Source organism: Micromys minutus (genome assembly GCF_963924665.1).
Source record: "Micromys minutus genome assembly, chromosome: 22".
NCBI classification, from domain to species: Eukaryota; Metazoa; Chordata; class Mammalia; order Rodentia; family Muridae; genus Micromys; species Micromys minutus.
This window is the reverse complement of record NC_137957.1, coordinates 3,450,061-3,462,853: the sequence shown is the minus strand read 5'-3', so window position 1 is coordinate 3,462,853 and position 12,793 is coordinate 3,450,061. Positions and strand designations below refer to the sequence as shown.

The window sequence follows — 12,793 nt, the reverse complement described above, 5'->3', positions numbered from 1 at the left end:
AGGGACGTCACTTACTGACCTGCTTCCCCTGGATTGCTCAGCCTGCTTTCTTAAAAAACCTAAGACTACCACCCACAATGGGTCCTCCCACTCTTGATCACTAATTGAGAAAATGCCTTACAGCCTGATCTCATGGAGGCATTTCCTCAAGGGAAACTCCTTTCTCTGTGATGATTCCAGCTTGTGTCAAGTTGACACATAGAACCAAAAATCAATTAAGTTAAAAATAATAATATAATAAGATGGCTTCAGTGTTTCCAAGAAGATTTTAGAGATGACTAATGAAGAATCATAAAACAATTTAGTGTCATGACAAGACAGTCACAACATTTTGTGCGAATAGCTCATCAACAAAAACCATGTACAATAAAAATATTTTTTGAGGTGGAAGTCACATAACATGACATGAGGTGTTTGATGACACGGAACCTTTTCTAATCTGTTTCCAAGACATTTCATCAGCTCATGAGGGAATCTTATTCCCACTAAGCAGTCCCTCCTCCTCCCCCTTCTCCACAGCCTGTCCACCCACAGGCTTTTGGCTGCTGTGGGTTTACCTACTCTAAACATCTCATAAAAGTAATCATAACATGTGATTGTGATGTATGGCCTTTGTGACTTGTGCGACATGAAGGCTCAGCCACATTATTTGTCAGGATTGTTCCTGTTACGCCTGAGGAATGTCTCATTGTGTGACTTCATTCATTTGAAAGTGGGCGCTTGGACTGTTTCCATGACTTTGCAACTCTGAGTAGAACATAACACAGTTTGAATGTGCACCACCCACACAGGGGTGTATGTCAAACGCTTGCTACCTGCAGTGGTTGGTTCAGGAACCGAGCTGAAGCAAACAAAATTACCCTTCAAAAATTAACTTTATTAGGGAAAGGGACATCATAACTTTGGTTACCTTGAGGTAAGAAAAGCATAAAAAGCGGTATGTCAGAGGCAACATGATGTGTTCCTTCAAGAAAACACAGGCTTTGCTGTAAAACAAGGAGAGGAATTGCACTATGAGGTATAGGCCACCATAAACACGTCCAGAAGGGGAGCCCCAGGGGTGAGCCTTCAGGAAACTCTGAACAAAGGGAAATATCTGACTTTTGCATATTTTCAGGGGGTGGCGGGAAGTGTAGCACCACATGATTTAGTCTAGGATGGTTTTGGTTGCAAAGAGCATGAAGGAACCAGGTGCCATAAATTAGGGGTTGTTGGGCCTGCCCGTGATAATCCAGAGGAAGTCAGGGATCTTTGGGTCAAATCAACCAGCCGGACTCCATTAACTCTGACCACTGGATGGATTCCTCGCAGCCCCTGCTTGCAGGGTGACAGCCCTGTGTTTGCAACCTGTGTTTGCAATCTGCACGGCAGAGTCACGCCTATTTACTTACTAAGAAGTCCAGGGCAAAGTAGATGGGTCACTGCGCACCCGCGCTCAGCGGCTCCACCCGCAGCCACAGCCCGCCCTCCGCGCGCAGGATCATCTCCCGCTTCCGGCGCGGCTCCTTGTCATCTGGCAGGACGCGGAAGCGCAGCAGCGTCAGCGCCAGCGCCACCTTCATCTCGTTCATGGCGAAAGTCTGTCCTATGCAGTTCCTGCGGGAGGATGGAACACACACTGACTGTGCCCTTTGCCAGGACCCAGACAGAGACCCTTAGACCCAACCTGACCCGGTCCCCATCAGGTTGAGAGATGCTAATGTACCGAGCACACCACTAATGTTTAATTCAAACCTTGCGCAGAGTTTAGGCCACTAGCGGGTGGGAGTCACACCACCACCACAATCCCTGACTGCTCTTGGAACAGAGGCTCTCCAAACCCTGGTGAAACCTCTACCACCTCAATCCACCTTCCCTCACCACCAGGACCAGATCCTGCTCCACGACCCTGAGCTTGCTGAACTCACCTGGGCCCTGCTGAGAAGGGAATAAAAGCTAGAGGTGATCTAGCCTGGATGTTCTCTGGATCAAACCGAAAGGGGTCGTAGACCTGCAAGAGACTAGCCATGATGAATGAGCGAAACCTTGTGGCAAGGACCTTCCCCTGATGAATAAAGATTTCAGGGGACCAATCACTGGGCAAGGAGTAAGCAGGACTTCCAGGTCAGAGGAAAGGGAGGAGGACAAAAGGGACTTGGGCATTTGGAACAAAGAGAAATGGGGTACAGGATGTAACGAACTAGAAGCCCCCGGTTAGATGGCAGTGTCCAGGAGAAGGAAGGAAGATGAAAGAAGAGAAAGCCCACCCAGATCCCTGTGGCTTCAAATAGCCACTGGTGGCAATGAGTGTCTTATAAGGGATGGATTATTACGGGACAATTTGTCTTATCTAGGTGGGCAGTTTATATCAATATCAATTGGCTCTGAGTTTATTGTATGGACGTTTTGTGGGGTGAGAATTTACTGATATAAATCGGATTGATAAATTAGAAAAACAACGGTTGGGAGTCACACCACCACTCCCGCCTCAAGAGTGATTTTTTTTTTTTTTTTTTTTTTAACCAGGTTACAGGGATTTGTGACAGTTAACCACAAGATAGGCAGTCTCTACATGGGGCTAGCCATGGAGGCAGTGAGAAGCTGGGACCAGAGAGTAGCCGGCGGCAGCGTGGCATGGTGCCTTTTTTTGTTTTTTGTTTTTTGTTTTTTTTTTGTTTGTTTGTTTGTTTGTTTGTTTGTTCGGTTGGTTGGTTTTTGGTTTTTGGTTTTGGTTTTTATTTAAAGAAACAATATCTACCAGCATAGCCAGAGACAGTCTTGAATGTGCTAGAGGTCTGATATCCTGGGGCCATTTGGGGATGAACAAGAATGGGGACACAGCGCACCTCAGGGTCCTGCCATACAGTTGGGTTGTGATGTGTTCCAAAAATATTGATGATGCAGATGACACCTGTGGGAGAAAGGGACGTGCAGAGTAAGCTGCCAGATGAACTTTGCTATGTACTTTTCCCTAAATTCTGTAACTACCTCTAGGGATGATCCGGCCATCTGGGAGGGAAATGTCCTGGGTGCAGCAGCATCGAGAGATCATTGTGACTGGGGGATGCAGCCGCAGACTCTCCTTGATGCACATGGTCAGGAAGGGCAGCTGGGCCAGGTCGTCCCTGAGGAACCACCACGCAGTTATCCCGAAGCAAAGCCAGCGGCTGCCAGCCCTGTAGTGCTCATTGAACCCTTCCTCAGGGGGTAAAATGATCTTGACAAGAGCAGAAAGTACTAGAGGAAATTTAGCTAAGAAGCCTTAGAGAAGTTAATTTGTTGTTTGTTTGTCTGGGACAACGAATTGCTCAAAGGCCCCGCCATTTTAAAAGCTCAACAAATTTACATTAAAACGAATATTTCTTATAGCGAAGAAAAAGGCAAAATGCAAAGAAGAAGAAATGGACCTAACTTGATTGTTCTCTCTCCCTCGCACATCCCATCTACGCCTTCCCTCCTTTCTTCTCTCAGAGTTATTTTTCCTGTTTCTGGTCTTTCCATCACCTCGCCCCTTCTTTATCTTCCACCTCCCCACACAGGGACCCAGTGCCTTCCCCAATGAAGCATCTCCTTTCCTCCTACCCTCGCTTCTCTTACTCTCTCAGTCCAATGCCTTCCATGGGTCCTGGGTGTGTCTTAACCTAAGACTGTCCTCCCACCAAGCTGAGAGCCAAGGCAGGCTGGTCTCTGAGCTAAATCTTCAGCACAGACTAAGCTAGGCACCAAGTTGGGATGGAATGGCAGTGTGGGAAGTTTGATGTGTGAAGACTAGATGCATACATCATCCAAAGCTTCAAGAAAACATACGTATGACTTTTATTCCCAGATGTCTCCTGTGGACCCCTGGGCAGAATAGTAAGGAACTAATTATAGAGCAGAAGAACAATCTATCAGGAAGGGAATACATGGAGAAACGTTAAATAGGACAAAAGTCCAGGAGAGGAAGGGAACTTCATTTATTCAACATGTACAAAGTAGCATCATCTGCCTTCACATCGTGTTGTCTTGCCAATAATCTCTTTAAAGTCCATATCTTGATTTCCAATCCATAGATTTTTTTTTCGTGTTCATGAAATAGATGCCTCACCCATCAACCAACAATAGAAGAATTATTTAAAGAGTTGCCTTTCCCACCTGGGAAACAAATGCAGGAGAGAGGCTCAGGGACAGACTACCAAGACTCACCACTCAATCTCCTCTCGGTCCCTCAGCAGCTCCCTCACCTCCTGCCGGCAGCGCTCCTGGTACTCCGGGTGCCTCGCCAGGTTGTACAGGATCCAGGAGAGGCCACTGGCCGTGGTGTCATGGCCTGAAGAAGAGCGGACAGATAAACTTGGGTTTCTGGGCTGTTTCAGCACCTCTGAGTGGACAGCACTTGAGCAGTGATGTTTTAGGGAGAAGGGAAAAGATAGAACACAGGGAAGAGATACCCAGATTTCTGGGGTGGAGAGACTCTACCCCTTCCCTTGTCTCACACTGATGCCCTCACCTCTAAACATGAAAGTGTCAGCCTCAGCTCGGATGTCCTCATCTGACAGCTCCTTTCCATCTTCATCCTGGAGACGAGGCAAGTTCTTATATCACACAATTTCTGATGGTTCCCATGTCTAACATAAAATACATCTGGAGATCCTTTTCCAACTAGGCACACAAGACCTTCATATTCCAGCATCTCTCTTGGTCACCAGCACACAGACATTTTCTTAGCTTCCTGTTTTTTCCTAGTACAAGGATCAAAGATTTGTCTGTGTTTTCTACTTCTGTGTGATGAGTAATTTCTGTGAGAAGAGTGACTAAACCACTACTGTCCCACTACTGTTTCTAAATATACAGAATTTATCATATTTCCTTTAGAAGATAACAGGTTCTAAAACCTATAAAACTTACCTCAGTGGTTGGTTAAAGTTGTTTCTATTCAAAAATAAAGTCCCTTCCTTCCTTGAGAAAATTTAAGAGAAATGCAGGGTAATTTATGTGCACGAAAATGTCATCGTGAAATGCATTGTTTTATAGCTAAAATTTAATCATATATTACTTGCTCACTCTTCTGACCCCTCTGGCCTCCTTTTCTATTATCTGTTTACCCTTCGTTTACTTTACCTCACCTGTTCTCTTCCCTCTCCATCTCTCACTGTTTATCATATTGCTTTCTCTGAACCTAAGAGGACATAGATGCGCTGTCCTATAGGCCTCCATGACTCATAATACATGGGGTTTTCTGATTTTGTGTAAATCCTGTTGTGAATCCTGTTTGAATGAGAATGGTCCCATAGGCTCACATATTTGCATGATTAGTCCTCAGATGATGAACTGTTTGGAAAGGATTCGGAGGTGTGGCCTTATTTTGAAGTTTCAAAAGCCCACTCCAGGTCCAGTGTTTCTCTCTCTCTCTTTCACTGCCTATGAATCGGGATGTAAAGTCCTCAGCTGTAACTCCAGCTCCAGCCTGTCTGCTTCCCACGATGATGATCTGGGACTAAATCCTCTGAAGCTGTAAACAAGCCCCAGTCAAGTGCTTTCTTTTATAAGAGTTGCTTTAGTCATGGTGCCTCTTCAAATCAACAGACCAGTAATTAAGATACCTACCATCAGTTACTCCTGCCTACAGTCCTTCCCCCAGCCCCTTCCCTTTATCCTCTGAACAGGTGAGAATACCCCTGGGCATCAAGTCTAAGACTGGTTTTTAACTATAAAATAATGCTTTTCACTGTGACATTTTTGTGAACATAAATGTCAGGTAAAATAATCAAATCGCCTGGGAAGGGAAGATCTGGAAATAGGGAACACGTGCTACCTTCCTAGCATGTGTGATCTACACTGATTATGAAATTTTGTGCAGCTCTCCTAAAATATATAGACCCAAATACAGATACCATGATTCACTAACTTAACAATAAGGCCCTTCAGTTTCAGGCCTAGAAAGGCTGTATCGGCTATACCCCAGTGTGCTCTCTACAACACGTTTCTCTCTGGCTTGCTTCTCTTTTCCTCAAATGCTTTCTATGGATTCTGTGTGCTCTCTACATCAATCCCAAGTCATTCCTGAAACATAAAAAGTCATATCATCTGACTTTCAATACAAGCATCTATTCTATTCTTTGTAAAATCATAAAGACTCGGGGCTTGAGAGATGGCTCCCATCTCCTATATGGTGCCTCACACTTATCTATAACCTTAGTTCTAGGGAATTCAGTGCTCTCTTTGGCCTCTGCAGTCACCAAGCATGCATGTGATGCAATACATACATTCAATCAAACACTAATACACACAAAACAAAAATAAAAGAATAATCTTTCAAAGTCATGAGTGTGCAAGCATATAGTGTCAGAAACTAGGGCAGAAAAATCCATTTCCCAGCCCTGAAGATGAGCCTGGAAACATAGTAAGACACATGTCAAAAAAGCCACCTAAAGCCAAAAGGGTTGATATGCATATGTAATCCTAGCACTTAGGAAGCCGAGGCAGGAAGAGCATGAGTTTGAGGTCAGCCAGGCCTACAGTGAGACGCTATTTGAAAGAATAAAACAAAACTCTCAACTAGTTAATTCATTTTAAAGCTCCAGTGCACCTCTTACGAAGCCAACCTTGCTTAGCAGTAGCACATCGATGAAGTCCAAAGTCTTGGACTCGGCTTTGGCCTTGATGACATCATCAACACCATGCTTGGTCAGAGTGCGACGTCGCTCCTGGATGACGGCATCAGTGAAGTCATGGACCAGGCGGCTGGCCTTATAGAAGTGCCTCCCGTCGGGCGTAAGGCGATAGAGAAGGTTCATGTGCAGAAGCAGCTGCTCATTTCTCTTCACAGCCAGGGCACTGAGCTCCAGGATGGCAGCAATATACTGGCTGGGCTTCCTGCACAGTGAGAGCATGAAGAGAAGCAGGAATATGACCGACCTAAAACCTAAGCGGTATCTCTCAGCAGAGGCACACACCAGACTCCTCTCTTTCCTGTCTAGCACGGGGTCCAGTTCTGCTTCTCCAGCTCCCAATATTGTCCACCCAGATAAGAACTCATTAATTCTTGCAGTTCTCTGTGGCCAGTCTCACCCACCTACCCCCTTGTACAACATCAACCCTATTTTCTTTTAAAAGGCAGTCACTGTCTACAGAGTTCTTCTGTATTATGAGCATGCCTTTAAAGGGGGATTAAAACTCGGCATTTTCTGTCCCTCATTACTTCTTTTCCTCCAGCATGTGGTCCCCTCCATGATACAATTTTTGGGTACAGATCCAAATTTCACCGAATCTATAAGTTAAAATAAATATCTCCTCTATTTGATAGTCTTTCTATTATAGTGATAAAGAGATAATGAAGACCTCTCATAGTTTCTAAGAAACTATGGCCTTAATTCACAGAATGAAGTCTCACTTTTGACCGTCAATGTCTGTATGCTTTAGTTTCTGTTTATTCTCCCAACCTTCTTCCAAAATGCCTCATGCCAGATGCCCATGATTTGTCTCTCCTGAATCTCTGTGACTTTTTCAAAGTTATCCCACCTTACAGGAGGAGCTACTCTATCCCCATGGGGTTGGTTCAGTGTCAGTTCTGACCCACTGCCTCCACAAAGTCTCTTGTGCTTGCTCTGGCCAGCCTTCCCTCCTCTGTCTCTTGCTTTGAGTCTATGGACCAGATTCCAAGGCCTGAGGTTGACACTCACTCCTGACAGTTGCTGTTGAAGCTGAAGACACATTTCTGAAGACTGTCCAAGGTCATGAGGCTGATGTGCTCAAACATGTCCAGACAGGCACTGCCTCCTGAGGTCAGGCGCAGCCACTTGGCCTTTGTTGGGGAGGGGGAACAGAAGGGAGGCAACGAGTGGAGAGAGGGAGAGAGGGTGGGAGGGAGGGAGGGATGGAGAGAGAGAGTTGGATCTTGGATCCCTGGGGCTCTGCCCAATCCCAACCACTCAAATGGACAACCTCAAGCCAGGCTGCTGGATCTCAGCCCTAGATAACTGACCTCAGGGACATCCTAAACTGATAACAGTGGGAGCAGTTACTATAGCAGATGAGACCCAAGACTGGGTCAGAAGTCCTGAGTTCAGGTCCCGGCTCTGATTCCCATGTTCTGTACTCCCTCAGTCAGTTTCTCTCCCCTAGTTCTTGCCTGCCACATCTTTAGGAAGTTGATTTGATCTTAGTTCCGTCTGCAAAACTAAGAGGAAACCCACGTGCACCATTTTTAGCTCACTTCCTGCAGGGTAATATGAACAAGAAACTGTGAAATATTTGAGACTCAGATTTGTCACTAATGAGGAAAAGGTAATGACTGTCCCTCATGGGCTTTTATGAAAATTAAGTTTGCCAGCATAGATTAATGAACTGGGACCTCACAGCAGGTCTAGCCTGTAACACACAGTGCCCTCTTCATCATCACTTCTGCAAAGTGATTTCAAAACCCTCCCTCTGCTGAGAATGTTACACTTGCATTGTTTCTTGAGAAACTTTGCCAGACATGCCAAGAATGATCTCTCACGATATTCTTAACTTGGACTATACCTCAGACGTATGTCAGAAAACCTGTGGCTACAGTGACAACTCTCCATGGATAAAAATAAGACTAAATTCTGCTTGTTATAGAAGCAGATTCCCTAAGACTCGGTCATATCATTATATTGTGATTAGGTCATGAGGAGCTCCTGCTGCAGCCCACTCATTGCTCAATGGGTACCTTGAGGACAGGATAAACGCTGCAGTGATGGGCACACTTGCAGTGACTGTCTTTCCATCTGACTCAAGGATGTCCTATGTTCCAGCAGAATCCATAACCGGTGAACAAGCTAACATATGGGTGACAAGTCTGGAATCATTCTGTGACTATCACCCAGCTCTTATTCAGTACAGTGTGATTTCCCAGCAGCATCCGTTAGATCTTGAGCCACTTTTGGTTTTGTGTTTGGTTTATGATTTGACCAATAGAAACTGGTGAGATGGTGAGGGTACCATCTCAATTAAATCTGAGCTTCCCCTCGTATCCTGCCTTTCTCATTCCGGTGCACCAAGGCTGGGCCACAAACCTTGGGTGCTTCATAGGGGGAAAGAACCATGGGAACACTTCCTGAGTTCTCCCTACCAAGTCTGCTCTAAATTATCTTGAAGTCTGCAAACTTCAGATGTGAGAGAATTAAGTCAGAATCAGCCGAGCTGCCCACCTGATCCACAACTGATCGTAAAACATCAGTGACCTATACCTTGTCCAGAAGAAACAACCAGTGTGTTTGGAACTGCCAGACCATGTCTTTGTTCAGGTCTTAGACCACCAAAAATTACTACCTAAGCACCCACCACATAAGGGGCCATGACTTATGGTATCATCGTGGACACAAAGCAAAAAAATGTAAATATTAAATTGTACATGGGGAACTAAGTCTGGGGGGAACTGCAATGGGCCACCATGGCTCTTCAGATCCAGTACTGTGGACTAGGTCTGTCCCTTACCCACCCTTCCCCGAACCCCAGCTGGGCACATGGGTTCTGCAAACTCACATGCATGATGTTGGTGCTGTCATTGAAAATCTTCACATAGGGTTTTAGGATGTTGAAGTGGAAGGCGGGTGTCAGCATGTGACGGTGACGGCTCCACTTGTCACCAGAACTCACCAAGAGCCCATCTCCTGGGAGGGGAATCATTGGCAGTGAGCAAAGGTGGCACCTTCCCCTGGACCCTGAGGTTTTTCCCAATCATCTCACCTGCAAGGACTCACCCAGCCAGGGTTTCAGGAAGCGGTAGAAGGTGCCATCCTTTGGGGCAACGGCAGCTGACATGAAGAAGAATCACCATGAACTGACGGAGAATGCAGAGGGTGGACTTGGGAGGAGTTTGTTCCCTCATCAGAAGTGTGCATGTCTACCTCAAGCCAGAATGGCAAGAATTTGGAGAAGGACAGAGGAGGCAGGGAATGGAAGGAGGTAAGCAGGAAACAGACTAAGCTATAGGAGGAGGTAGGACAAAAGTGTGGCCTGACACTACATAACACACCCAAGTGTGCATTCACATGGCTCCTACATGGCCTAACATATCAACCCAGTACAGCACTCTGAGACCTTTACATAGACCTAGCACACCATTCACCCAGCACTTCCTGTCATTTCCCAACATATTCATATGGTGCAGATGCACATAGATGCACATAGATGCACATAGATGTGCACTGTCTCAATCGGTGTTTCTGTTGCTGTGACCAAATACCATGACCAAAACAGCAAGCTGGGGAGAAAAGGGTTTATTTGGCTTTCACTTCCATATCGCTGCTAATTATCGAAGGAAGTCAGGATAGGATCTCAAACAGAGCTGAAACTGATACAGAAGCCATGGAGGGGTGCTGCTTAATGGCTTGCTTGCTCATGGCTTTCTCAACCTGCTTTCATATGAAACCCAGTACCACCAGCCTAGAGATGGTGCCACCCACATGGGCTGGGCCCTCTCCCTTTGATCACTAATTGAGAAAATGCCTTACAGCTGGATCTTACAGAAGCATTTTCTCAACTGAGTCTCTTTTCTCTGTGATGACTCCAGCTTGTGTCAAGATGCACAAAGCCAGCCAATACACCGTCCTAATATCTAACATATGCTAACGTAGCTAAACACACATAGTCTTCTGTGACATGGCTCTACTTAATGTAGTGTATTGCTGTGAACAGACGCCATGACCACAGCAACTCTTCTAAAAGATAGTATTTAACTGGAGCTGGCTTACAGTTCAGAGACTCAGCCCATTATTGTTATGGCAGGAAGCATGGTGGTATGTAGGCAGACATGGTGTTGGAGATGAACCAAAGAGTTCTACATTTTGATCCACAAGCAACAGGAAAAGACCGCCACACTGGGCATGACTTGAGCATGTGAGACCTCAAAGTCCACCCCCTGGTGACACACTTCCTCAAACAATGCTACACCTACTCCAACATCTCTTAATCATATCCTTCTCTATGGGCTTGTGGGGGGCATTTTTATTCAAATGCATTTATAGAGGATGTCTGATGATTCTCAGTTTGCACCAGAAGTTATCTTAAAATGATCACTGTAGAATGTAGGGAGGCTGTTCATTTAGCAAATGCTTGCCGTGCAAGCAGGAAGACTTGAGTTCCGTCCACAGCACCCACAGAGTTGACTGTGGTGCACTTTTCATCCCAGTTCTGAGGAGACAGAATCCAAGTAGATTCTGGGTATCCATCACAGCCTAATTGGTAATCGCTAAGTCACAGTGAGACTCTGTCCCCTCAAACGAGATGTACAGCTAATGGAGAGTGACGTGAAGTGTCGGCCTCTTGCCTCCACACTTGCAGGCACACAAATGCAAGTGCAATCCCATAAAAATACATATATTTGTAGAGAGATAAAAAGAATCATCATGTTAGCATCTCAGATGTGTAACAGATGTGATCTAACATCAGACATGGTTACACACTAAGAGCCACCTTACAAAAATCTCAAGGTCTCAGTCATATCTCAGTGCAACCCTGGATGACAGATATCAGACAACCCTAAACATAGTCAAAATGTTATCAGGACCAGGACCAATTATAATGACAGATCTGACAAGATCCGCCGACACTGGGGAGGCAACGTTCTGGGTCCTAAGTCTGTTACATTGCCAAGCTGGAAAAGGCAAAGGCTAAAGAACCACTAAACTGGGTTAAATGTACACTAAGTTGTCTGTACATAAATATAATTACAAAACTAAAAAAAAAAAGAAAGAAAAGGCTTTCCTGAAATGAGGCCCGGGAAGGTAAATCAGACCCGAAGACAATCGCCCTAGACCTCTACAGTGTATCAGTACCTTTATTCTTGGATATCACTCACACCTGACAGAGGCCTAGCCGTGCACAGAGATCAGGCAGCCTTCCTGGCAGATGTTAGAGCCATGGTCACCAAGGAACACCCTACCATAGTCTGGGCCAGTATAGTAATATCAAAGGGCAAGGGCAAGTGGGCCATGCTGGCGTGGAACTTCCTAAGAAAGATTCTGGGCCTATACCGTGAGCAATAAGCAAACTGAAGGAAAAATCTAGAAACAACAGCTGTATCCCACATTTGTATACAACGGTTCATGCTTTTCCTGGGGATAAGATGGACTGCAGCCCCACATATGCCCTACACCGCCGGCCCCACTTTAAACATTCCTGTTACTGGAGTAGATTTGTCTTCATTCCAGATACCCAGCTTTGTCTCTTTTAGACTGTCACTGGTCTAGCACCTGGTCATGTCTGGTCTAGTCATGATTCCTCCTCCAGGAAGTCTCCCTACATGTGTTAGCAGAGGTCTCTTCCCCATTCAGCCAACACACATCTTCCTTAGGGCCATCCCTAATCACAGGTAGCTGGAGTGTCTTCCTCGGGACACATGTCTTCAGACTGGGTTCCACTAGGATAGAGCCTCACTCGTCACCCCTTGGCATCCCAGGAGTACCAGGAATGATAGAATGGGAGGAAGGAAATGGCTGCAGTAGAGGAAGAAGAGACTGGCATGGGATGGTAAGAAAGGGCAGAAAGCCTGAAAGAGATCGGGGAAGGAAAGTTTGGGTTGCCGCGGGGGCACACATAAGATGGAAGTCAGGATTAGAAGCTCTCAGATTCCCACAGACTCATCACTAACAGCTCCCATGGGTACCTGAGGCTCCGAGGACAGGTCGGATGATGTCAGGGTGGCACAAACTGATGAGGGGGATTATTGGGCCCAGCCAGGTCATGAAGCCCTGGGGGTAGGCGTTCACCAGCTCAGTCATCTTCTTTATACCTTCTTCCGTGGGAGGCAACTGGGGGGAGAAGACAAGGGCAATCCCTCCTGAGATGGCTCATTTCAGGGACCACG

At 45.9% G+C, this 12,793-nt stretch overlaps 1 protein-coding gene across 1 annotated transcript in view; it reads right to left on the bottom strand.

The window, feature by feature from the left end:
* Positions 1-913: 913 nt before the first annotated feature.
* LOC308435262 (uncharacterized protein) overlaps positions 914-12,793 on the bottom strand; it is a 53,200-nt gene continuing 41,320 nt past the window's right edge. Inside the window, exons 16-27 of the mRNA XM_080935938.1 lie at positions 12,593-12,737; positions 9,687-9,740; positions 9,469-9,596; positions 7,641-7,762; positions 6,564-6,834; positions 4,469-4,535; positions 4,165-4,288; positions 2,968-3,104; positions 2,826-2,890; positions 1,908-1,990; positions 1,392-1,596; positions 914-986 (exon numbers count right to left, since the gene is read on the bottom strand). Coding sequence (XP_080792064.1) covers positions 1,419-1,596; positions 1,908-1,990; positions 2,826-2,890; positions 2,968-3,104; positions 4,165-4,288; positions 4,469-4,535; positions 6,564-6,834; positions 7,641-7,762; positions 9,469-9,596; positions 9,687-9,740; positions 12,593-12,737 — 1,374 coding nt within the window. The 3' untranslated portion in view covers positions 914-986; positions 1,392-1,418. The remainder of the gene's footprint in view (positions 987-1,391; positions 1,597-1,907; positions 1,991-2,825; positions 2,891-2,967; positions 3,105-4,164; positions 4,289-4,468; positions 4,536-6,563; positions 6,835-7,640; positions 7,763-9,468; positions 9,597-9,686; positions 9,741-12,592; positions 12,738-12,793) is intronic.